General features: G+C 54.5%; 4 protein-coding genes and 1 long non-coding RNA gene across 5 annotated transcripts; 2 read left to right on the forward strand and 3 right to left on the reverse strand.

Annotated features, from left to right (window-relative positions):
• Positions 1–4,483: 4,483 nt before the first annotated feature.
• Positions 4,484–6,385, forward strand: LOC137906997 (homeobox protein Nkx-2.5-like). Its single transcript, XM_068751304.1, has 3 exons — positions 4,484–4,609; positions 4,721–5,069; positions 5,745–6,385. The coding sequence occupies exons 1-3, from the start codon at positions 4,484–4,486 to the stop codon at positions 6,383–6,385; spliced, it is 1,116 nt and encodes a 371-aa protein (XP_068607405.1).
• Positions 6,386–9,775: 3,390 nt separating this feature from the next.
• LOC137906604 (mitoferrin-2-like) lies at positions 9,776–13,573 on the reverse strand. Its single transcript, XM_068750892.1, has 4 exons — positions 13,130–13,573; positions 11,672–11,900; positions 11,497–11,553; positions 9,776–11,413 (listed from the first exon to the last, which is right to left on the reverse strand). Exons 1-4 carry the CDS (start codon positions 13,457–13,459, stop codon positions 10,872–10,874), a joined length of 1,158 nt encoding a protein of 385 aa, XP_068606993.1. The 5' UTR covers positions 13,460–13,573; the 3' UTR covers positions 9,776–10,871.
• Positions 13,574–14,236: 663 nt separating this feature from the next.
• Positions 14,237–18,857, forward strand: LOC137906525 (ectonucleoside triphosphate diphosphohydrolase 7-like). The gene is made up of 14 exons (XM_068750806.1): positions 14,237–14,248; positions 14,531–14,625; positions 14,697–14,870; positions 14,981–15,186; positions 15,415–15,565; positions 15,660–15,763; positions 15,849–15,908; positions 15,981–16,129; positions 16,234–16,400; positions 16,820–17,021; positions 17,099–17,218; positions 17,296–17,381; positions 18,084–18,245; positions 18,327–18,857. Exons 2-14 carry the CDS (start codon positions 14,618–14,620, stop codon positions 18,541–18,543), a joined length of 1,806 nt encoding a protein of 601 aa, XP_068606907.1. The 5' UTR covers positions 14,237–14,248; positions 14,531–14,617; the 3' UTR covers positions 18,544–18,857.
• A 160-nt stretch (positions 18,858–19,017) lies between these two features.
• LOC137907046 (uncharacterized) lies at positions 19,018–21,424 on the reverse strand. Its single transcript, XR_011105914.1, has 3 exons — positions 21,377–21,424; positions 20,982–21,110; positions 19,018–20,626 (listed from the first exon to the last, which is right to left on the reverse strand). It is a non-coding gene; the product is annotated as an uncharacterized lncRNA (long non-coding RNA).
• Positions 21,425–21,675: 251 nt separating this feature from the next.
• LOC137907131 (CREB3 regulatory factor-like) lies at positions 21,676–23,817 on the reverse strand. The gene is made up of 4 exons (XM_068751443.1): positions 23,142–23,817; positions 22,283–22,459; positions 21,830–22,019; positions 21,676–21,682 (listed from the first exon to the last, which is right to left on the reverse strand). The coding sequence occupies exons 1-4, from the start codon at positions 23,815–23,817 to the stop codon at positions 21,676–21,678; spliced, it is 1,050 nt and encodes a 349-aa protein (XP_068607544.1).
• Between the last annotated feature and the right edge of the window lie 75 nt (positions 23,818–23,892).

Genomic DNA, 23,892 nt, shown 5'->3' on the forward strand with positions numbered 1-23,892 from the left:
CAACGCCGGACGGCTTCGTAAACACGCGCGCTTGCGTCACGCGGTTGGGCTCGGGAGATATAGAGCCCCCCCCCCCCGTAAGGACTCCACGGCAGCAGCAGGCCTGGCGTTCGAACCCGCAGCACGGGCCCGACTTTACTCATTAATGCTGAACGGAAAGAATGACGTCACAGATTATTAAAGCTTGATTTCATTTAAGGAGTATTTTGGACGGCGCGTGCACGCTGGCTCTGTCCCGCGCGGCGGACGTGCACGTTACGGATCACCGAGTTTCCGTCTTCCCACTTGGCTTAATGGAGCTATTACTGGCTGGAGGCCTCTGCTATCTAAACACACGCACGCACGCGTCACTGCGCACCGTGCACGAGAAGGCTTTAAACCGCAGGCGCAGAGACGCGCGAACTTTACGCGCAGCTTTTAGACAATCTGTCAAAGATTTATTTACGTGCATTTTTGCTCGTGCATGGGAAATTATTTATGTATATTGAGTTTATCAATAATTAATTAAATGAGGAATAAAATCAAATATTCCACATTAAAGGGGATTTGGTTTTCAGCTTTCAGACACGTGGAATAAATATCTTTCGAATTTAAATGTTTTTAACGAACTGAGCGCGCGAGGAAAGACCAATAAAGTTTCTGTCGATATTCTGCTGCGTCCTAATCAAAGAAATAATTAAAGAAACAAATGTATTAAATAATAAAATAGTTTCTGTTAGCAGAAAACGCGTTTAAATTAATGAAATCATTTAATATAAAAATAACACTACTATTACAAATAATAATAATAATAATACATATTTAATCTTTAAATCCTCTCAGAGTTTAAGACGCGGAAACAAACACAAACTGAGTTTAGAATAAATACGTTTGCTGAAATTACCATAATCTCACAGATCGATTTAAATAAAATTTATTGGATCGTGTTCTGTTAATTATTGTTTATTTGTATTTATGCTCTTTGGGTTCTGTGCGGTTCAGTCCGCGGAGCGCGTGCGTTTTAGCATGAAGAATTGTTAGTCATCGCACACACGCACACACACACACACACACACACACACACACACACACACACACACACACACACACGCACTGCAGCGGCTGGCTGAGATTAGTTCCATCCAACCATCCAGAGCCGCCTGGCGCCTCCGCAGGGCCGCAGATGACAGCAGACAAGAGGTGTAGCATTTCCTATTGTTACCTCCATTCACACACACGCGCGCGCGCGCACACACACACACACATACACACACATCTTATTTCATTGAAAGAAAACTTAATTTATCGAAGTCGCTGCTTGTCAATTATAATTTTTGCTAATAAAGGGGCCTATCCCAACTGGGGGGGGGGGGGGGCACACCCAGGTTCATACAGGGAAGGGAATGTTTATAAAATATTTGGTGAACGGATCCTGAACGGTTTCTTTGCAACAAATCAGAATGAACCAAATAAAAATGACAGAAATGAGGTAAACGCTAATGATTGTTTAAACAGATCAAATCCCGGTTGAACTGATCCGGTTTCTGAGTTAAGCTGCAGAAACAGGATGTGACGGACAGAACGAGCACCTCTCAAACAGGCCATTAAGTTCCCTGCTGCCCTTCCGATGTCTGCCAAGTGTCTGCTGACTTATCTCGGAGATAAAGGCCCAAACAGAAGCTTCACAAAGGTCACATCTACCTTCCTCTGTCGGCACCAGCCAGGCTCAACAGACTGGAAGAGGGGCTCATTACTGATGTTTATCTGCGGGGGGGTCAGTCCGATAGACTTTATACCTGAGACCAAACCTCAGGGGTCTGAGGCGTGGTCCCTGGGGTTCGCCTACACAGACGGTTTAACTGATGCCAAACCGAAATAAAAGAGAATAAAAACGACAACATGGCGGAATATTGGAGACATGTTGTCTAAACAAAATGTCAACTTGCCTGTTTTTGTTTTCACATCTTCACAATAAATAATGAGAAATGAGAACAGAGATACTCAACAGCGATGCTTCTCATCCTTCCTTCCACCGGTTCTGTCCAAACAATCCGGACCTGATGACATCATTTCCTGAAGACTTATGGAGGACACACAGAACTTTAGCTATAGCATACCGCTAGCTCCTGCATGCTCGGCATTACATGAAAACGCTGAGATCATTTCCTGTCGGTGAGACGAAAGGGAGCAGTACCGCCGGAAACCATCGGGGGCAGTGTGGACGAAGAAGAAGAAGAATTGTCACTTTTAAATCCTTACACTAGCCTCTGTTGCTGTCATGCGTTTGTCCCTCTGGGGCTCCCATACTTTGACAAACGCACATTTTCATCTAATAAAGAGGAGAATCCTCCCAGTCTTTTATTTTGAAGGTTCCATCGCAGTTATTTCAGGTTCCTTTCTTTGGTGGTCGGATTCTGAACATGATCCGTTTTGGAAATCCATTCTGGAGAACCTTCAAAGGAGCCCAAAGATCCATCGAGTCCAGTTTGGGAATCATGTCCTGGAATAACGGTCCAATCAAAAGTTTCATCTCTTGAGTCAAACTAAAGGCCGCAGCGTCGGCCCACGTGACCCGCAGCAAACCGAGCCTGCATGACGTCACTGGATTGAATGCTTTAAAATAAATGTGTACCAGTCTAAACACTCTCCCGTCTTGGGACGTCTTTACGAGGACGCGCTGACGGTGACGGAGGGAGAACGGGTGAGTCACACAGAACCGGTGCCAGAGATCAGGGAGCGGTTCTGGTCCGTGATCCGGATCACGGACCAGAACCAGTCCAGAGTTAACGTTCACACTTCACTCACAGCTGATCGCGACTGTTGTGGCCGCGCGCATGCTCAAAGAAGGCATTCCCTATACAGAATTTAATCTTTATTTGATGTATTTAAATTATATAGCATTAATTATTTGATATTAATGACGATAACGAACTTTTCCAGAGTCTTCGAGTTGAAAATGAAGCAAAAATAATAATAGTAAAGAAATAAACTCCTATTATTCTCTTTATTCATTAATAGTGACTTTTATATTTTACACTTCTTTAACAGTGTGGTATCTAAAGTTTATAATTAAAAGTTCAATTTAATCAGGCTATTAACCTTAATGATGGGTTTTATGTAAATATAATTTCGCAATAAAAGCCGTTTAATCCCGCCTCTTTAAACTCATCTTTTAGTCACATCAGAACCGCAAACCTCTGATCTCTGTCTCTGAAGCTGAGCTCTGAGATTACTCTTCAAACATTCAGTTCTTTTCGGGGAAAATAAATTATTTAAATTACCGGAAGACACAATTCTCATAATCCTGAAAATTATCTGGATCTTCTGCGTGAAGAAAACAAAAAGTTATATTTGGATTTATATCAAAAAGAATAATACTTGAAATAAAGGATTTATTTCAGTGAAAGAAAAGAAGGAAATATTTGCTTTTAATAATTAGATATTTGTTCACTTTAAAATGTTAATGAACATTGAACCAAATACAATTCATAATGTTTTTATAGTTTAAAGACTTTTTCGGCCTGTTTGCTGTCAGAGGAGGCCGCGGGGGGAGCGGGGGGAGAGGAGGTGAGGGGTCCCGCTGGAAAACGGAAAGGGGAGCAGATAAGGCCGGGCTAAAAACGTCACTTAGTTTTCCTGGAGGAATCTTAATTGCCCCCGGGGGGGCTGCTTATCGGCCCGGCGCGGTTATTAATACAACACCCGCGATAAAGAGGGCAGAGAGACACCGGGACCAGCTGCAGGACCCGACCCGGCAGGTCCAACGTCTGACTGCTGGAGCTTCATCTATAACTGTTATCAATAATTATCGAACATAGAAACGCAGCAGGGCAGATTTGGTGCAGGCAAAACGTCACAGACACGTTTTAGGGCAAATCGCTCCGATCAATCAGTTCGGTCGATGAAAGCAAAGGCCCCGTCTCATTTCCCTGCAACATGACCTTGACGCGCCACGTTTCTCTGGCCACACGGCGCGCCTCTCCAAAGAGCGCACACGTTTACGCACGAGCAGCAGGAGGAATCCGTGCATTGATCGGAACGCAGACAATATGATCAATGGACGTTAAGTGTGGATCACACGTTTCCACTGGCGGCTTCGCGCAGCAACGCTCGTGCACGCGTAAGGCTGGGTGGAATTCAGCGAGAGTAAAATCATCATCTGTGCACGCGCAGCGAGTCAGTAGAATTCTGTGTTCCCACATTCACCCAAATCCCAAACCAACACAGACGTACGTCACGTCACGTACGCCCCGCCCTCCCTTTCCCGAATGATTCCCTTCGAGCCCACACGGACTTAACCCCCCCCCCCCCCCCCCCCCCCTCCGCTCCTTCGCCCCGGTCCGAGGTCCACTCACAAAACCCGACATTGTATCTGCCAGACCGGAGACCCGCATGGACAATAACACGCACGTTTCCGTGCGTTTCACGGCGATGCGGGGTCCCGAAGGTTCGACGCGCCTCAGCTCAGCCGTTTGTTAGGAAGCGCGTGCAGGGCGGAGGGCGCATGTTGCTCGGTGCAGGGGTTCGATTCCTCGGTGCTGCAGAGGAGCTGGAAGACGCGATGCTGCAGAGCCCGCTCACCTCCACGCCGTTCTCCGTGAAGGACATCCTGAAACCGGAGCAGCAGCAGGTCCTGGAGCTCCAGCACCGGACCCAGCAGAGGAGCGGGTCCCCGCAGCAGGTTCTGGAGCTCCAGCACCGGACCCAGCAGAGGAGCGGGTCCCCGCAGCAGGTCCTGGAGCTCCAGCACCGGACCCAGCAGAGGAGCGGGTCCCCGCAGCAGGTCCCGGGGCTCCAGCACCGGACCCAGCAGAGGAGCGGGTCCCCGCAGCAGGTTCTGGAGCTCCAGCACCGGACCCACGTCCAGCAGAGGAGCGGCTCTCCTTTCCAGACCGCGCCGTCCTGCATGCTGGCCGGAGCCCGGGACAGCCCCCCTTTCTCGGACGGGGAGGACAACCTGGCCTTCCTCAGCGCGCTGGCGGTGCGCGGGGAGGACCGAGGGGAGACCAGCCTGTCCCCGGACATGTTCGTCCACACCGGCCTGCAGGGAAGCAAGCTGGACGCCGCCGAGCAGGAGGAGGAGGAGAACCGTAAGTCTGTCGGTACCGGCCAGACAAAGACAGCTGCCTGGGGGGGGGGGTCCTTTTAGGCCAGTAGCATCTGTGGTATAGCTTAGCATTCACGCAAAAGGCCAATTCACGCATTAAACACAACGTGACGCAACCGGAAGACGAAAATATAATTTAATTTACCCTTTAACCCCCCCACCCCCACCTAGGACAATTAATCCAGTATTTTTCTTCCGAATTTAATCCATGCGTGACATTAATCTCGAACATATCTAGCGCCAGCGTGGGACAGCCGTGAGACTTTTATTGGGACATTGACATTGTCCCAATAAAAGTCCCGGGGACAAGAGGCCTGAGACGGATCCAGAGTACAAACACTGATGTGTTCCAAAATAACCCGATTATTAGTTTAAAGAGGCTTTAAAAGAAACCGAAAAACCATCCGATCACCTCGAAACACCTCAAACTGGAGTTTAATCCGATTAAAAAGTCATTTCAACTAGTATCTATTTTTAATTGTGATGAAGAGAAAATATATTTTTATTCTAATTGTCTGGCTCATATTTCAGCGTCACGCGCTAATAATAATTCCATGCGTTGAATAACAGTTTTATAGTTTAATTTATCAGGTAACGCCCTGTTTGATCTCCGCACTAAAAACAAAGATTGAACATTTACGCATTGCTCCCTGCCCAGAGACCTGCGGTCTGCTGTCCCGGGAGGAGGCGGCGGAGGCCGGGCAGGGCGCCCCGGAGCGGCCGGTGCAGAAGCAGCGGAGCCGGCGGAGGCCCAGGGTGCTCTTCTCCCAGGCGCAGGTCTTCGAGCTGGAGCGGCGCTTCAAGCAGCAGCGCTACCTGTCCGCGCCCGAGAGGGAGCACCTGGCCACCAGCCTCAAACTCACCTCCAACCAGGTGAAGATCTGGTTCCAGAACCGCCGCTACAAGTGTAAACGGCAGCGGCAGGACAAGTCTCTGGAGGCGGCGGGGGCCCCGCACCACCCGCCCCCGCCCCGGCGCGTCGCCGTGCCGGTGCTGGTCCGAGATGGGAAGCCTTGTCTGGGCGGTGCGCAGAGCTACGCCGCCGCCGCCGCCTCCCCGTACGGATCCAACCCGTACGGTTATAACGGATACCCCTGCGCGTACACGTACAACAGCCCCGCGTACAGCAGCAACTACAGCTGCACGTACAGCAGCCTCCCCCCCCTGCCTCCGGCCGGGACCCCCAACGCCTTCATGAACGTGAACTTGGGAACCATGAGCGGCCTCGGCGGCTCCCCGCAGGCCCAGACACCCCAAGGGACGGCGGTCACACCGTGCCAAGGGATCCGGGCCTGGTAGCCCCAGCCCGAACAGAACCGGGCTTTCTTATCGGTTGGGTCGAGCCCCCACCGTGTTGATTCACCGGATGAGAGCAGCTGCGCGTCGGGAGCTGCGGGATGGACGTTATAGGAGCGGGTTCAGGAACCGCTGGCGCTGCTTCGGGACCGACGCGCACGCGCGGACACGTTTGCGCGTCATCTGAACGCCGAAACACGGTTTTCAAGTGTTGTTTTTTTAACATGCTATATTTTTTAGATTGGATTGATTTGTTTGATTCATCAGAGAATTGTTTGCGTTTATTTCATATCTATACAAATAAATCAGAAAAATGAGAAAAGGTGCGTTTCATTCTGTATCCCCCCCCCCCCCCCCCAAAAAAATATAGAAATACTGAAACTTATAACAACGAAAAGAAAGATGAATAATAATAATCCGCGCCCGTAAACGAATCAGGCCCGAACATACAGCGGGGGGGGGGGGGGGGCGAACTCTTTGTTCTGGTGCCAGGCGACGTGAAAGTAGGAAGTTTCTCCCTATTTGAGATCCTTTAAAAGACGCGATTAAGCACCTAAAATACGGCCGGAGAGCGAGCTGCAGCCGCGGGAATAATGCCTCCGATCGTGGGACAAAAGGTGTGTGGTAGGCAGGGCCGCGCACTCAGCAGAGACAAAGGTGCACGGGGGCCGTGAGATTGACGTCCTAATATTCCCATTTGAGGGGCAGGCAGCGGGTTATTCTGCGCGGAGAAGGGAAGACGGAGGAAAACACCGTCACCTTTGTTCCCCTTCTGGAGGCTTTTTTTGTTCGAGGAGAAAGGCTCCTCCAGAACCCAGCCGGGCTGAAGGTGCGCGCAGCGGGGGGGCGCCTGTATGAAAGAAGGGGGTATTATTGCTACAAGTTGCACCATTTATCCCCGAAGAGGAAATTGGACGGGAGAATGTTAAAGCGCGATGAGGAGAAGGGAGAGAAGGTTCCTGGAGCGATTAGAAACAGAGTCTCTGATTTAAATAAAATAAACTGAGCTCTGAGATTCAGTCAAATTAATTTAATTTAGTTTTCCTATTTAAAAGTAGAAATGTTTGTGTTTTTTTAATTGCAGAATTTTAAATGCGAGAATTGTTCGCCTCTAAATTGTACATTTAATAATTATGGATTCTTAAATTATTTTTAAGCTTTAAAACGCAAATATAAAAAGTTATTTGGTTAATAATGCGGAGCGTGTTTTTATTTTTATTGATAAAGATCAATCGGCCGTTATCCGGCTGAAAATTTAAAGGCAGGAGGAAAATTTTAGATGAAAATTTATACAAAGATTTTGGGAATAAAATCTGACATTAATTTACAGACACGCAAAATATCCGAAATAATTTCATTAATTAAAAGTAATTAAAAAACCCACCAGCAACTGGAAGTAAATGTTTCCCTGTTACAGTTTAAATTGATCAATAATATTTATTAATGTTTATGAATGTTTTCCTCTGTGGGTCTCCAGTTCACTATTCCTGCTTCACCTGATCTTCTTCATCCTCTTCCTCTTCCTCCTCCGGTTCCGCTGATCCAGAAGGTCCAGTTTGGTTCCACAGAACAGCAACTGTCTGGGTCTGGTCCAGATGGTTCCGAACTGCTGGAGCCTCTTTTCTGGGTCAGCGAGAGGATGATGATGATGAAGGGCAGGAGGCTGAATGTTTACAGACTGGAATAGTTTTAAATCAAAGGAAATAAATATTTTTAAAAAATGTTTATACAAAAGCAAAATTTATTTATGTAAACCGTTTTAGAATATTTAAAAAGACGACATCAGGAATAATTCTTATTCATGTGCAAAATAAAATAGAATGAGACTCTATTTCTGTGCAGAATCAGTAAAGGTGAGACAACAACAAACAAACGAACGGAGCTGTCTCTGTCCCTAATGACCAATCAGACGGCGTCATTGAGCCGCTGGGGCACGCCCAGACAGGCCTCCTGCACACGCACGCTTCCAATCACGTGCATGTTCCAGCGTTGTTGCTGCGTGTTTTGTAAAGTTCTGCCTTGTACCCCCACGAACGGGCTGCAGTGTGCATGCCGGGGCAGTAGTGGGCAGTACAACGCTTAACGTCATCACCACAGGTCACCAGGTCAACCGTTCACGGTACCGGGGCTGCTCGGTTCTTCCATCCGGATGCTTTCAGGTCTTTGAAGCTGGACTCCTCCCCCTTAGGACCAGGACCAGGACTAATTGGTCCGACTGGAGCTCCTCATCGGTCCAGGCCTTCAAATGAGAAAGCCACCAACGGAGAATCTGACACCTTCAAGTTGGGCCCAAAGTACCTGCAGCAGCTGCACAGCGTCACGCCCGCGCCCGTGACGTCAGCGTCTCGGAGCTCGCTTTGAAATGTCTCTCACTGGTGTCCTGTGTCCAGGGCGGGGAGGGGACTCGTCCATCAGGCTGGACCTAAATATTTATCACGTGATTCATTCAGCAGCGTTCTGGGCCCAAAACGTTCCGTTTCTGGGAAGACGGACGGCAGCGCCGTGTTTACCGGCGGGACCGGAGACTGTCCGCGGCTGTCAGCCGCTGCAATAACACACCGATCCATCACCAGAACCGAGCCGGGCCAGCTGGACCGGACCGGAGCAGGGCGAGCAGAACCTCACACGCATTCATCCTCCTCCTGCCAGCGCGCGTTCCTCTGGAGTGGCCCCGCCCTTAAGCAAGCTGGTGCGTGGGCGCGCCGCCGCGTCACGCCGCTCCGTGCCGCATGTGTGCGTGGCGAGCGGGCGGGGCTTCCACCATGTCATTCATCTTATATTTTGTCAACACGTGCACACGCCTGATGTTGACCTTGGCGCTGACCTCCTGACCTCTGGTGGAAGGCGGGCTCCCGGGGCCTTCCTGTCCGACTCTACGGATCAGGTTACGTTCCAGGAGATTTAGCGTGGAGGCAGGGAGGGAAAGACGATCTGCCGGGGGGGGGCCCAGGAAGGCCTCGTGGGTCTAGAACCCCCCCAGAACCAGAACCAGCTCACCTGTCAGCTAAGGTGTGACACGTCTGGTTTGGTGCTGCTCATGCACGCCGTGGCGGGTTGCGGGTTCAGATCCAGGCCGGTCGGCGCGGACTCTGCTTGCCCTCCCGGTGCTGATCCGGTGCCGGGCCCGGGGGCACCGCAGGTCCGCCCCGCTATCAGCCAGGATAAACAGCAGCAGAGGAATGGATGCAGATGAGAGCGCCTGATTGGACGGGCTCGTAAACGCTCTGGCTCTGATAACGGCTCTGCTGTTTTCACCAAACACTGCTGACCTTTGACCTTTTCACAACCCTGACTCCAAACAAGTCATCCCAGAAGCACGCCGCATCCCTCCGGTGAGACGAGGACATCGTCCCGCCCCCCCCAGGAATGAAGACTCAGACACAGAGACGCTCCACCAACAGAAGACGCTGCCTCCTTTTATTCACAGTTCAAACGCCAGCGTGCCACGCCCGTCCCAGGAGGACCGGCCCGTGGACCAGCCCGTCCCAGGAGGACCGCTCCGTGGACCGGCCCGGCCCAGGAGGACCGCTCCGTGGACCGGCCCGTCCCAGGAGGACCGGCCCGTGGACCGGCCCGGCTCAGGAGGACCGCTCCGTGGACCGCTCCGTGTATAACCTCTGTTTTATGTAGTTCTCCCCGATGGCTCCTCAACGGCGTTCCCTCTGCGTGGGAAGCTCTTCGTTGTGTTGGATACACGGCGGCGATCTGAAGGCATCTGTACGCGTTACAGGATTGAAGCTCCGCCCTCAGGGTGGCGCCGAAGGTCACACACCTGTCCATTCACTTCCTCATTTTGTTCTTCCACTAAAAGCAGCGTAAATATTCGGACTGATTTGATTTTGCTGAATTTCACCTTCAGCCTCCTCTCATTGTAACGGTTGAGTCGTGCCCCCCCTGGTGGCCAGAGGCATTACAGCAGCAGTGAAACCAAGGCTAACGCTACGTTCGGGGGCTTAATGCTCCTGGTAGGCGCCGCACAATGTGTGTGTGTGCGCGTGTGTGTGTGTGTGCGTGTGTGTGTGTGCGTGTGTGTGTGCGTGTGTGTGTGTGTGTGTGCGTGTGTGTGTGCGTGTGTGTGTGCGTGCATGTCGAGTACCAGGGACGTGGAGGTCGGCTCAACGCGACCTGGATCGGATACGCATCCAAGTGGTCTGGGTCAGACCCGGGTCACACGTGAAAATACTTTTAAACCAGTTCAACCAGCACAAACCGGTTTAAACCAGTTCCCGCTCTGGGCTGGACTCACCACTCCTAACCCCGAGGGTGATCCTTCCTAGTCCAGATTTGTATGAAATTTAAATACATAAAATAAAAACTCCTACTTTAAGGCAATAAATAACGTTCGAGGACGGCCGAGCGTTACGAGCTGCTCTCCTGCGCGATCAATAACAAAGCAGCATCTAAGATCCTGAGTCTTCTCAGCCGTTCAGAAATCGATACTCGATACTGGTGGACTCGAGCCTCGCGTTGCCGTGCCGACGCCGGGTGTTCATTTGCCGCCGTCTCCTCGCAGCCGTCTCTCGTGCTGCCGCTTGGTGATGAAGTACTTGAAGAACTCGTAGACGGACCAGCTGATGGCGGTAGAGGGCATCTGGTAGATGACCCGGGCCTGGGCGCCTTTGAAGAAGGCGGGCACGCCTCCCGTCCTGTACACGGTCCGAAAGGCCTCGCCCAGGCCGGAGATGCGGCGGCCGACCGCCCCGGCCTGGATCACGTGCACGGCCCGAGCCTCCTGCGTGTTGAGGAGCGTCTTGCAGACGTCCAGCGGCGTGGTGGCGGCGGCGGCCACGGCTCCGGCCAGCGCGCCGGACACGACGTGGGAGGAGGGGTCGTACCGTCGGCGCGGGTTCAGGCGCTCCTGGAGGTGCTCGTAGGTCATGAAGTGGAGCGCCTGGAAGGGCACGTTCATGGTCAGCTGCGTGGTGAAGCTGCGGTAGAAGGCGGCCGGACCCTCGCGCCGCAGCAGAGACGCCCCGCAGTCCAGAGCGCCGCGGTACGGCGAGTTGAACATCTGCATCCTCTGCTTCACGACTGGAGAGGATGAACACCAGGAAGCTGTTAATCATCCAACAGCGCCCCCCGGTGGCGTGTGTGTGCGTGCACGGGGGCTTTACCTTCAGCCGGGTTCATGATGGCGTCATGGAGCAGCGTGGCCATGCAGCCGGCGACTCCTGCAGGACGGCGAGGAGAGGTTAACACCATTCGATCGATCAATCAATCAATCAATCAATCAATCAATCGATCGATCTATCTATCAATCCGCTCCGTGGTTTCAGTGCAGCCTCTCACCGTTGGCAAAGTGACCGTTGGCGCCCGGATGAATCGCGTCACTCAGCGAGAACTTGATCTTCTCATAACTGGCAAAGTAGAGGGCGTGGGCAGGCCCCGCCCCCACCGCCAACACGTTCACACCTCTGATTGGCCGCCACACGCCCTCCGTCTGCACGATGCGCCGCAGGGCGTCCATCACGTTCCTGTAGCGCGCCCCCGGCTCGGGGTGCAGGCTCTGCATACGAGTCTGACGGGAAAGCAGACATTTAGTTTAGAACCCATTAATTAAACGGCGTCCAATCAGGAGAAGCCGAGGCGAAGGAACACCGGAGCGATTTCAGGGCTCCGGACCAAGATGGAGCAATCAGGGAACTTTTCATAACATGCAATTAGGGAACCGCCCCCCCCCCCAGTAAATATTTGGTAAATATTTGGAGCACGTCTGGCCTCGGGACATTCCCTCCAGCTGCTTCTGGGAAATGGAAACTCAGATAATATGCGCAGTCATCCTCCATTAACCCCTCCCACTCCGGTACCGTTGAAGCAGTGACTCCTCCCCAACCCAGGACGAAACCAGAACCGGTCCCACCTGGACCCAGGACGAAACCAGAATCGGTCCCACCTGGACCCAGGACAAAACCAGAATCGGTCCCACCTGGACTTTGTCGGCTAACAAATAAACCCAAGAGAGGCTTAATTGCCCTCAGGAGGCAAAGCCAGAAGGCAGCGAACACTTCCCCCCCCCCCCCAGCGCCGGTCCGCTGGAGAACCGGTCCTCGTCCCAATCCGGCCGGCGTTTCTCTCCGAATCATCCGCATCAACGCGCACATTTACTGGATCTGACGCATCACGAGTCTCCATGAAATGCCACAACAAAAAGTATTCTCACTCAAACATCCTTTCGGTCTCCGACGCACGAACGATTTGAAAAGGTCCTTTCACAAGTGACCCCGGTGCCATGGAAACCGGTCATGGAGCCAAGGAGACATGGCTTTGAATTAGCACCGCGTTCAGTATAAAGATTAACACGAATTGAACACGCAGGCTCAAGGGAGATGCATGCTGGGTAAAGGTGAGTTTCTGTGACCCAGTTTGACCGTAATGACGTACGAACTACAACTGCGCTGTCCGATAATGGGTGCATGCTAGCCCTGCAGAGCTTTAGCTTGGGTGATATTTATGCTACGTGCTCGCCAGGTGAGACGAGGCGACCGCCAAAGCAGAGCCGGTTGCCGGGCGGCTACCCGATAAGAGACGGTCTAGTCGGGTCACCTTGTGCTGTCGCTTTACCTCTTAACTTAGCATCGGTTTGCTAACCCCGCGTTAGCTTGTAGCCTAGCCCATTCGAGCTCAGGCTTTTTTTGAGGCCTACATCCGGTCGGCTCTGGTTTGCTCAACCAGCGGATGTACCGAGGCGCGAACCGGGAGGGAAACGTTTCAAAACAGGCAGCGAGAAGGCTTCCTTTGCACCGATACCTTCACGCAGTCGACGGGATACATGAGGCAGTGCTCCATGACCCCGGCCACGGACCCCGCCAGCATGTGGGTGCTGCTGGCGACTCCCCGAGGCAGCCCTTCATAGTCCATTTCTGGCTCGACGGAGGTCGAGGGCTCCGGAGCGGTTCGGTGCAACTCCAGGGTAAAGTCCGGTTCCGCTGCCATTCTCGGTGAGAAGGACCCACCGAATCCTCCCGTGGCGTCCATCACCCTGCCACCCAGCCATCGAAACTCTGCCCTGGCTGCAGCGCCCGTGACCCGGCCGTCAACGCCCGGCGTTTCCACGGACACGAAACCGCCCGCTTCCATTCAAAGGATAGCGCTTAGTCCGTTTAGTGTCTTCAGCCTCTGGCGACCCGCCTCCGGGGCAGTTCGGTTACCGTAACCCACAGGCCGCAGGAAGTCCCGGCGGGTCGCCGCTACGGCGTGGAAGGCAGCAGTGGACGAACCGGTAACCGGGAATCCAGGCGGGATCTTTGTATATTTGTCAACCCAGGGAAGCGGCAGTCGATTGGACAGCTTGACCGTCAATCAGCGATAAGCCTTTCGATTGGTCAATATTGGAGGCGGGTAAATAAAGGGGCGGGATTCAAACTTCCCAATATTACGAAATGAATAACACTTCCTGCTTCTTTAAGAAGTCGTGTTACGGAAAGCTTCAGCGTCAGGTTATAAAAATATAAATATATTATAAAAAATCATGACAAACACCGATTATCTATCAATTACTTAAATGTTTACATTTAGAAAATAATTCTCACAAAAATAAAATATGTGGTGTATATTGTATTGAACAGCAGTACATGTTGTATTAACTGCGACCACTAGGCGGTGCTACCGTGACACTGAGTGGACATCAGGAAGACTCGTTGGATACTACGGTACCAACTAATAAACGAAACTAAAATTAAACTGAACGTAGCAGGCGATGTGTTTCTAACTAAAAAGTTCTCCGACATAATATTCCTACAACACTTGAATGCAGCGCGTAATTACGTTTAGTGATGACGTGTTGACGGAAGCGGTGACCGGAAGTCAGTCAGTCATTTCCCTTTCTTAGCTAGTCTTTCCAGTTTAAAGGGGATTCTGTGAGGTTAGGTGAGAAAGAAGACGTTTTATTATCCTCTACGTCGAAGGAGAAACTCATTTAATTCGCCGAGCGTCCCGTCGTGGCGCCGGAAGGACGTTTCCGGTTGTGTTTATAGTTGAGTTATAAGCCGGCTAGCATCTAGCCGCTAACTTAAATCAGACTCAGCAGGAGGCGTGCTTCGGGTGAGACACAGCCGTTCTGTTCTCACGCAGTCTGATTATATAACAGGAACAAGCTGCTCTTCTAAGATGGCTGTCAGCGCGGTTTAAGAGCCTTTTTCTTTCCTCCAGGCGAAGGACAAGTCTCTGGAAAGGATCCTGAGCAGACTGCAGGAGCCATGAGGTGACGACTGGGACTCCTCGTTTCACCGCGGACTCATGGCGAGGTAATAAACTGATAATAATATTAACATACGTTGTTATTACAGCTTTCGCCGTGGCGTTTCCTTCCCGACAGGATCACCGTCTCCTGGTCCTGCAGCGTGAATCTGCTGCGGCTGGGCTGCGTTCCCCGGCAGAGACTGCTGCTGCTCGGGCTGTTGCTCTTCATCACGTCAACCGTCCTCCTCCTCGGAGTCTACCAGAGGCAGCTGTGGGGCCCGCAGAGGCGGCCCCGATCCAGGGGCAACAAGTGAGCAGACATTGATCGTTGGAGATAGAAATCGACGGCCGTGCTCATAGAAACCGGTCCGTGTTCCTCGTGTGATTGGACAGAGCCCGTCTCCCTGTGTTCCCCGTCAGGTACCTCTCCACCGTAGAGTCCATGGAGGCCACTGACGTCCTGAACCCTGCTCTGAATTATGGGATCGTGGTGGACTGTGGCAGCAGTGGTTCTCGGGTCTTCGTGTACTACTGGCCCCCCCACAACGGGAACCCCCACACCCTGCTGGACATCCGGCAGATGAAGGACCGCGACCTGAAACCGGTCGTGAAGAAGATCAAACCTGGTGAGGGAGCAGAGCTCATATCAGGTTCCTGTAGTTCCTTTCATCCATTAAAGAAGGTCGCAATGCATGCTGGGAAAAGAAATCCGGTTTTTAAGCAAGAATCCTAAAGGCAAAACCAAACGTTGACATCGAAACGATCACGAGGGTCGATTCCTTAACGAAGGTCGCCCCGGCGTGGACAGTTGGGCGTGTGCCGTGTTAAGCGCCGTCTGGATGTGCGTCCCTCAGGCGTCTCCACCCTGGCGCTCAAGCCGGCTCAGGCCAGCGACTACCTGCACCCCCTCCTCAGCTTCGCCGCTCAGCACGTCCCCCGGGACAAGCACAAGGAGACGCCGCTGTACATCCTCTGCACCGCCGGCATGAGGCTGCTGCCGGACGGGTAGGCGTGGCGTCTGCTGATCAGCCGCGTGTAATAATCAATCCACGCAGGTAACGGTCTGAATCGCTCCGTGCTGTCGCTACTCTGCTTGCAGCCAGCAGGTGGCGATCTTGGAGGACTTGCTCGCTGACGTTCCGCTGCAGTTTGACTTCCTGTTTTCCCGTTCCCACGCTGAAGTCATCTCCGGGAAGCAGGAAGGTGAGCGTTATTGATCGCGCGATAACGAGGCGTGTTGCCGCCTGCTTCGCTCTGACCGCCTGGTTTGTGCCCCTCGCCGCTGAAGGCGTGTACGCATGGATCGGCATTAACTTCGTCCTGGGTCGCTTTGATCACGCCGACGAGGGTGAGTGTGTCCCGATCAATCGAATGGCGTTTGTGTTGTTACCGGTAACAAGGACATCCTGTTGATTCTCAGAGGACACCACGGTCGAAGTGACATCAGCGTCTCAGAACCAGCAGCCAATCAGCCGGCGGCGTACGGTTGGCATCATTGATATGGGCGGAGCTTCGCTGCAGATTGCCTATGAGGTGCCAGGAGCCATCGCCTTCAGTTCACCACAGGAAGTAAGCGTGGCGCCAGACGGCGGCCACTCCTTTGTCTGTTTGGACTCGGCGCCGCCGCCGTGGGTTCGTGGCGTGTGATCCGCCGCGCCGTCGTGTGTTTGCAGGAGGAGGCGGGGAAGAGCGTCCTGGCGGACTTTAACCTGGGCTGCGATGTCGAGCACACGCAGCACGTCTACCGGGTCTACGTCACCACGTTCCTGGGCTTCGGCGGGAACATGGCCAGACAGCGCTACGAGGACCAGCTGGTCAACGACACGCTGGCGAAGAACAGGTCCAGAGCCCCGCGCTAACCTGAGGCTAACGCTAACTAGCCCCGCGCTGCTCCAACCTGAGCTAACCTGAGGCTAGCGCTAACTAGCCCCGCGCGTCTCAGACCTGAGCTAACCTGAGGCTAACGCTAACTAGCCCCGCGCTGCTCAGACCTGAGCTGACCTGAGGCTAATGCTAACTAGCCCCGCGCTGCTCCGACCTGAGCTGACCTGAGGCTAACGCTAACTAGCCCCGCGCTGCTCTGACCTGAGCTGACCTGAGGCTAACGCTAACTAGCCCCGCGCTGCTCCGACCTGAGCTGACCTGGGGCTAACGCTAACTAGCCCCGCGCTGCTCAGACCTGAGCTAACCTGAGGCTAACGCTAACTAGCCCCGTGCTGCTCTGGAGGCGTGAATGAATGTCTTCCTGTTGCCGTCCAGGTTGCTCGCCACTCAGACGGGGCTGAGCGAGGACGAGCCCCGCCTGGACCCGTGTCTGCCGGTTGGGGCGTCGGACACGCTTCTGAGGGACAACCGCACGCTGTACCTGAGGGGTCGGGGCGACTGGGCGCCGTGTCGGGAGGCTGTCCGCCCCTTCCTGGGCCTGCACAACGGCACCATGTCGCCAGGCGGCGTCTACCAGGTTGTCGCCGCCCACTGGACGCCCGGGCTTTCCCGTTTCAGCAGGAAGTAAAAAGCTAACTTTGATTGTTTGTCAAGGCGCCGCTCAACTTCAGCAACAGCGAGTTCTACGGGTTCTCCGAGTTGTTCTACTGTACGGAGGACGTCCTCCGGCTGGGGGGGCAGTACGACAGCCAGAAGTACGCCAAGGCTGCCACGGTACCGGACACGCCCCCCGGGCTCTTTCTAGGCAGGGCTGCTGCTTAAAATAATTCTCCATGTTGTGTGTTCTCTAGTTCTACTGCGCCACCCAGTGGTCAACGCTGAAACAGCGACTCGACGACAAACTGTTCTCTCAACAGGCCGACGTGACCCGTCTGAGGTGAGCCGTCCCCGTCCTCGTCCTCGTCCCCGTCCTCGTCCCTGTCCCCGTCCTTGTCCTCGTCCCCGTCCCCGTGCTCGTCCCCGTCCTTGTCCCCGTGCTCGTCCCCGTGCTCGTCCTTGTCCCCGTGCTCGTCCCCGTGCTCGTCCTTGTCCCCGTCCTCGTCCCCGTGCTCGTCCTTGTCCCCGTCCTCGTCCCCGTGCTCGTCCTTGTCCCCGTCCTCGTCCCGTCGCTTCTCACGGGCTTCGTAATTTCATCACTTCTTTCCCTTTCTGAGTAAATTAAAGCCGCGTTGGACGATTAAAGTTAAAAGCGTCGGAACCAACTGTTCCGTTTCAGCAGCACCAAAGCTCGTAGCTCAAACATCGACTCAGAACTTGGTCGGACTCGACGAATCATTTCCTCCGGTTAAAGTCACGGTGGAGGTTCCTGGAGGAAGACGAGGGTGGGATGAAACGAGGAGGAATCAGAATGCTTCATATTTTACATCGTTTAAAGTCAGCGGCCGTTAGACGAATCCTGATTGGTTGATTTTTAGTCTTTATAGTTCAACTTCTTCCTGATTATCTGCAGTTTATTTCGTTCCGAACGTCTTTGGGTTGTGACCGTTAGCATTAAGCAACGTGAATATTAACAGGCGAAGACTTGATTAGATCGGTGCTGCTCCGTTTAAAGGTTTGGCTCCTCCCCCTGTCCTCCCAGGGACCAGTGCTTCAAGTCGGCCTGGATGTACGAGGTCCTGCATTCCGGCTTCCGCTTCCCCACCAACTATTCCAGTCTGAAGACGGCCCGGCTGGTTTACGACAAGGAGGTCCAGTGGACTCTGGGGGCCATCCTGTTCAAGACCCGCTTCCTGCCCCTCAGGTAACGCAGACGCGTGTCCTCGGCTGCAGCTTCACGCTGCTCGGCTTGACGTGTCCCCGTCCCCGTCCCCGTGTCCTCCAGGGACCTGCAGCCGGAGACGCTCCGGCAGAGCCGCCCCAGCTGGCTGCGCTTCTCCTTCGTCTACAACCACCACCTGTTCTCGCTCTGCGTCCTGGTGGTGGTGCTCGCCATCCTGCTCTACATCCTGCGCCTGCGGAGGATCCACCAGCGCGAGCAGCGGCAGGCCGACGCGCTGGACCTCCTCTGGGACGGGGCCGAGGAGGCCCTCCTCCCCTGAGGAGGACGTCCTGTCCGAGGCTCTGGACGCCCAACACCAAAACCAAAGCTAAAGACCGTGCGTCCCGCCGTCCTGCCAGGAAGTGGACCGCTGCCCGGTTTCGTCTCGCCCTGAGACAAGGACCGAACGGCGTCTCGTCCAGAACGCCAGGTGGGAGGGGGACGTTAGTGATCCGTCCTCGGATCCTCCCGGGACCGACCGCCGCCGTCCTTCCAGCCTTGGGAATTGTGCAATGTTGAACAGAACCCACTGGACTCTTCGCTCTGGACTAAGCTTCCTCTGCTGTCAGTGATTCCAATCCAATAAAGGATCAGAACCGACCCGCTCCTGTTGCTTGTGTGGGATCTAAGCTGCAGTACCGGTGAGCGACCTGCTGGCGGGGCTGTGCAGCATCAGAACCAGAGTCCACGCCGGTCAGACCTGATGGCACAAGGACTTTAACATTATATTAAATATACCAAGCAACACTTTATTTTAAAAATATACTTTAATACAACAGCTGCATATAAATATTAAAATACACACTGTACAGGTTTACAGAACGAACACAGAACAAAAGAAAGTCGGCTTCTATTTACGGCACTTCTGTTTCTGAAATGTTACTTACTGACGAACGTAAAGATGCTAACGCGTTAGCGGGACCGACGAAGGAGGAAGTTGGGCTTGCTGTACAGGAAATGACATCGTGGAATGTTTGCTCGTCCCTCCATCTTTACTTCCACCCGGAGGACACCGAAGACGGCGAGCTGGACTCGGTCAGTCTCGGATCGGTTCTGATTGGACATCGTTGTTGGGTTTGAGAAGCGGCTGCCACTCGGGTCGGGACCGGCGTCTCTGGAACCGGGCCCAGACGGGGGCCCGTCTTAGCCCACACGTCCCAGAGACGCACGTTCAGGTCTGATGAACAGAACCCCCACCCAGCAGCGTTGAGAGAAGCTGAGCGCGGGGCGGTTCTGGCGGGGTAAAGCCCCCACGGGTCGCGGTGGCGTTGAGCTCCAGGCACTTCAGAGGGGCGTTACACCAGAACACGCTCGCAGCCCGCAGCAGCACCATGACAAAACCAACCCCAGCCAGACGACGAGTCGGATCAACGGCTCCTCAGACGGAGGTGCCAACAGGTGTTCGGTGGGAGGAGCTAAAGCCTCCTCTAAAGGTGCGTCGTTGCGTTTTCCACAGTGCAATTCAAAGGGTCACGTTTTAAATGTCCAACATTTAGAGACCGTGGACAGGTCGGTCTTCAGTTTCAGCAAAGACCACAGAAGAAAAGGCAGATTTCTGACGTCTGATGCCCCGCCCCCCAATGGGCGGGGCATCACCAAATAAGTCAGAATGACAACAACTCTTTGATCTAGATCTACAAGATTCTTCTCTATTCGTCTTTGCAATTTGGGAAAGGTGCGCTACATAATCAGGTCGGGGGTTGAGGGGAGTGCTCGGGGAAAGCTTTGAGGACACGCCCCTTTCATCGGTGAAGCCACTCTGTTACTACGGTGACGGCGTCTCTTTGGTCGGTTTGATTTAAGGTGCAGTCGTCTGGTGTTTTGGGGTTTTTAAAGCTCCAGAACAAACGGGCGTCTGTTTCCGTCACCCGCCGCCAACAGCAGCGCAGACAGGTAATAAAGAACACGCGTTTCTTTGTCTTCCCGACCCAGGCTCCTCCCACTTCCTCTATCCTCAAATGCCCCCTCGCCCTCTCCTCACTACCGGACCCCCGCCGGCGACTACGACCATCTACAAAACAGTGCAATGTCTATTCATAGGCACACTGGGAGACGAACACAGCACTCATAGGTAGACGGGACACGGGCCACGCCCATACGGCGTCTCTCTCACACACACACACACACAAACACACTCACACACTCACACACACGGATGTCAGCAGCAGCTCTGGCCTGGCGCCGGTTCACGGTCCAACCTGCCGAGAGGAGGTGACCAGGAGCAGGGTGCCCCCCCCCCAGGTGAGTTTATCCCACCTCCTCTTCGTCTCCTCGCGGGGGCTCTTTGCGCTGGTTCTGACCCCCAGCACTGGCCGCCAAAATCCTCTGCACAAAGTCTTTGGTCCGCGCAGCAACTAAAGGACCTGCAGTTGTCATGGAAACAGATTTCTGTAAGCACGTCTGATTCTGGTGCCGACGGCTTGTGATTGGTCCATTCCTCAGGTAAACAGGCTGATGGGTAACGGGACAAACGCTTCGACTTTCAGCGTTAAATTAATCGGGAATAAGCGACAGCGGAAGAAAGAACATTCCTAATCCCAACTCGGATCAAATGTAATCCCTGATGCGGATAAAGTTTTTTACGTTGCTCCCCGTTAACATACAGCTGAGAAAAACGCCATCATTCAACACGCTGGCACGACCGCGGCCCGGCGATGCGTTCAGGGACGCTGGGAAACATCACAACTAACGATCGGATTCTCCCGGTCCGGGTCTCACCGCTGGACTCTCGGAGGACGTCTTCCAGGCGTCGGGTCATCCCTCGCTCGTCCGGGTCCTCGTCCTCGCTGCTCTCCACCCGCCGCCGGATCACCTCCTTGATCTGCAGCAGCGCCCCCAACAGGTTCTCTGAGAGGCGGAACGAGAGCGAACAATGAACCAACCACAAGAGCCAGAGCAGAGAACCCTTCCCTCCAGACCCCTCGGGGGGGTCATGAATCCTGATCGTTTCGTACATGAAGGTGAACGTTCTAGCAAAGGCCCAAGAAGGACCCGAAAGGTGTGATTTCAGTCATCAAAAAGCGGCGACACCTTCATAGAAGGTGAAGAACAAGATCGCTCGGTGGAGGTGGGTGGAGTTAGGTGGGGGTGGGCGTGGCCCCTGCAGCACTGACCGTACTCCTGGTTCAGCCCCCACAGCTTGATCTTGTTGGCCTCATGCTGGGCCTTCTTCTTCAGCCGGCAGGCCCTGAAACCAGAAGAGAGATGATCAGACCCCCCCCCCGGACCAGCAAGCCTCTCCCATTAGCCCCCCCTCCCCCTCCTATAGCTCCTGCCCTGATTCCCCCCCCCCTCCCCTCCTCCTCCTATAGCTCCTGCCCTGATTCCCCCCTCCCCCCCCTCGTCTCCGCCGTTGTCTTCCTCTGCCGCATCGTGACCCATATCTCCAAACCGTCTGCTCGCTGCATCTTCCTCAGCGGCTGATTATAAAGGTCATCCTCAGCGTGGGACGCCATGTTACAACGCCAGACAACGGAGACCATTTTGCATCACGTGAAGTCAATTCCAACGAGTGTCCTCCAGAATCAGAACCGGGGGGGGGGGCGTGTCGAAGCAGAGCGTGATACCTGGAGGCCAGCTTGTTCTTCTCCTTGCGGGAGCGAGCTCGGGCCACGGCGGGCAGCTCGTTGACCGGGCCCATGCCGTCGATGGCGGCGTTGAGCTTCTGCAGCTGCTCGCCGATGCTGAGGAGCTTCTGAGGGTTTGGCGTCAGGTCGCTGGCGTCCGTCTTGCGAGCTTTGCGTCGGCCTTTCTTTCCTGGAGAAAGGAACGTTGCGTTAATTCATCGGATTAGCGGGTCTCTTCCTCGCGCTCGTCTTCACTCCCAGCTCAGCGCCGTCCCGGGCTCAGATGCTCTGATCCGGCCAGGACACGCCCGAGGGTCCGCCGCGTGTCACATGACGGGAGGGAAGCGTTCTAAAAGCCTTTTGTTCAGGGAGTCTTTGATTAGCCCCGCCTCCAATAATCAATAACCTGATCAGCCAGATTCAAAGCCTGTGGGGGCGGGTCCATGTCCTCACCCTCTCTGCGGTACAGCGTGCTGGGCAGAGTGCTGGAGCTCCAGGACAGAGACCACCGGACCTCCCCGCCCACCTTCCTCTTGGTGGGGGGGGCCTCTCGGGCGCGGCGGTACTCCCAGAAGCAGCGGCGCTTCGCCGGGCGCTCACCTGGCTGCCTCGCCGGCTCCGCCTCCACCTCTGATGAAAACACACCCACACGCAGGATTGAGAAACAAACAAACCGTTACTCTGGATTAGGATTAGGACCCGGATCTGGATCCACATAGGAGGGACAAAACTCCAGAGCTGGCAACCCGAACCCTAACGGCGATGAAGACGAGACGATGAAGACCTCGGAGGCCAGTTTCATGCCCCCGTCACCATGGAGACCCAGAAGAGGGCGGGGCATCGGTACGGCGGCTTTACTTCAACTTCATTTTACAATTATTTGTTTTAATAAAGTTTTTCATTTCTTTTTGGTCCTGATGAAATTAGAATGTTTTATTGACAGTAAAATGTCTAAAGATGATCAATGAGCGAGAATCGGATGGATTACAGGAACGTTTCCTGGTTCTCTGTCCGAGGCGTGGTCCGTCCTCAGACTGAGACGGGGACGAGACGGGGACGAGACGGGGACAAGGCGGGGACGAGGCGGGGACGAGACGCTCCCCGAAGCGACCGAGGCGTGGTCCGTCCTCAGACTGAGGCGGGGACCAGGCGGGGACGAGACGGGGACGAGACGGGGACGAGACGCTCCCAGCCGCCGTTGTCTGACCTTTACCGGGACTTAAAGACCGTCCTGAGTCCCACCTGGACCGCCCTGCAGAAGACTGGCATGCTATTGGTCAGGAGGCGGGCCTAGAACCGAGAACAGACTCACCACATTCAGTTTCCGAGGAGCTCGACAGCTCAGCATCCGGCGCCGTCTCCTCCTCCTCCTCCTCGTCCTCCTCCTCCTCGTCCTCCTCCTCCGCCCCCTCCTCGTCCTCGTCCAGCTCGGTCTCCGCTTGGCTCTCGTCCCTGCTCTGTCCGTCCTGTGGCGTCTCCCCCACCCTAACCCCGCCTGTCTGAGAGGAGTGAGTGGGCCCCGCCCCCAGCGCCTCCTCCTGGCTCAGGGAGTAGTTGTGTTCCTCGCTGCAGTGCTCCAGCGCCAAACTGGCCGCCGCCACCTCCTCCTCCTCCTCCTGGGCCACCTGGTACACCTCCCTTGACACCTCCCCATCCTGTCCTCCTCCTGCAGCTGCTCCTGGGACACATCTGTCCTCCTCCCTCCCCAAAGCAACGGCCTGGACTTCACGGGCGATGGGAGGAGCCACGTGCCTACTGCTCCTCGTCCTCGCTTCCTCGTCCTGCTCCTCCCAGCTCCTCCCCCAGCGGCCCATCAGCACAGCCTCCCCTCCCACCCCGAGGCCCAGCTTGGTGTAGCGGGCCATCTCGTCCAACGCGGACACGTCCCAGCGCTCCGGGTGCAGGTCCTCGCCGAGGCCGCCGTCGTCCACCAGGTCGCTTAGCAACTCAAAGGGCCGCTTCCTCGGTGACGCTGGGGAGCCCAGCATGAGGAGCACGCTCTGGAAGGAGGAAGGAGGAAGGAGGAAGGAGACGGGTCACCGTGATCTACCCTCAGAGGACCG

The sequence above is a fragment of the Brachionichthys hirsutus genome, chromosome 17 (assembly GCF_040956055.1).
Source record: "Brachionichthys hirsutus isolate HB-005 chromosome 17, CSIRO-AGI_Bhir_v1, whole genome shotgun sequence".
Lineage (NCBI taxonomy): Eukaryota > Metazoa > Chordata > Actinopteri > Lophiiformes > Brachionichthyidae > Brachionichthys > Brachionichthys hirsutus.

Bases quoted from the DNA above. Each gene is read 5' to 3' on its own strand.
- LOC137907131 (XM_068751443.1), bottom strand. From the start codon at position 23,817: ATGCTGGGCTCCCCAGCGTCACCGAGGAAGCGGCCCTTTGAGTTGCTA. The intron at 22,460-23,141 runs GTGAGTCTGTTC...TGTTTTCATCAG, and splicing joins CTCCTCGGAAACTGAATGTG to AGGTGGAGGCGGAGCCGGCG. The intron at 22,020-22,282 runs GTGAGGACATGG...TCCTTTCTCCAG, and splicing joins CACGCTGTACCGCAGAGAGG to GAAAGAAAGGCCGACGCAAA.
- LOC137906525 (XM_068750806.1), top strand. The intron at 15,566-15,659 runs GTAGGCGTGGCG...CTCTGCTTGCAG, and splicing joins ATGAGGCTGCTGCCGGACGG to CCAGCAGGTGGCGATCTTGG. The intron at 15,909-15,980 runs GTGAGTGTGTCC...GTTGATTCTCAG, and splicing joins CTTTGATCACGCCGACGAGG to AGGACACCACGGTCGAAGTG.
- LOC137906604 (XM_068750892.1), bottom strand. From the start codon at position 13,459: ATGGAAGCGGGCGGTTTCGTGTCCGTGGAAACGCCGGGCGTTGACGGC. The intron at 11,901-13,129 runs GTATCGGTGCAA...CTTTCCCGTCAG, and splicing joins ATCCCGTCGACTGCGTGAAG to ACTCGTATGCAGAGCCTGCA. The intron at 11,554-11,671 runs GTGAGAGGCTGC...GCCGTCCTGCAG, and splicing joins CAACGGTCACTTTGCCAACG to GAGTCGCCGGCTGCATGGCC.
- LOC137906997 (XM_068751304.1), top strand. From the start codon at position 4,484: ATGTTGCTCGGTGCAGGGGTTCGATTCCTCGGTGCTGCAGAGGAGCTG. The intron at 4,610-4,720 runs GTCCTGGAGCTC...CAGGTCCTGGAG, and splicing joins TGAAACCGGAGCAGCAGCAG to CTCCAGCACCGGACCCAGCA. The intron at 5,070-5,744 runs GTAAGTCTGTCG...CTCCCTGCCCAG, and splicing joins GCAGGAGGAGGAGGAGAACC to AGACCTGCGGTCTGCTGTCC.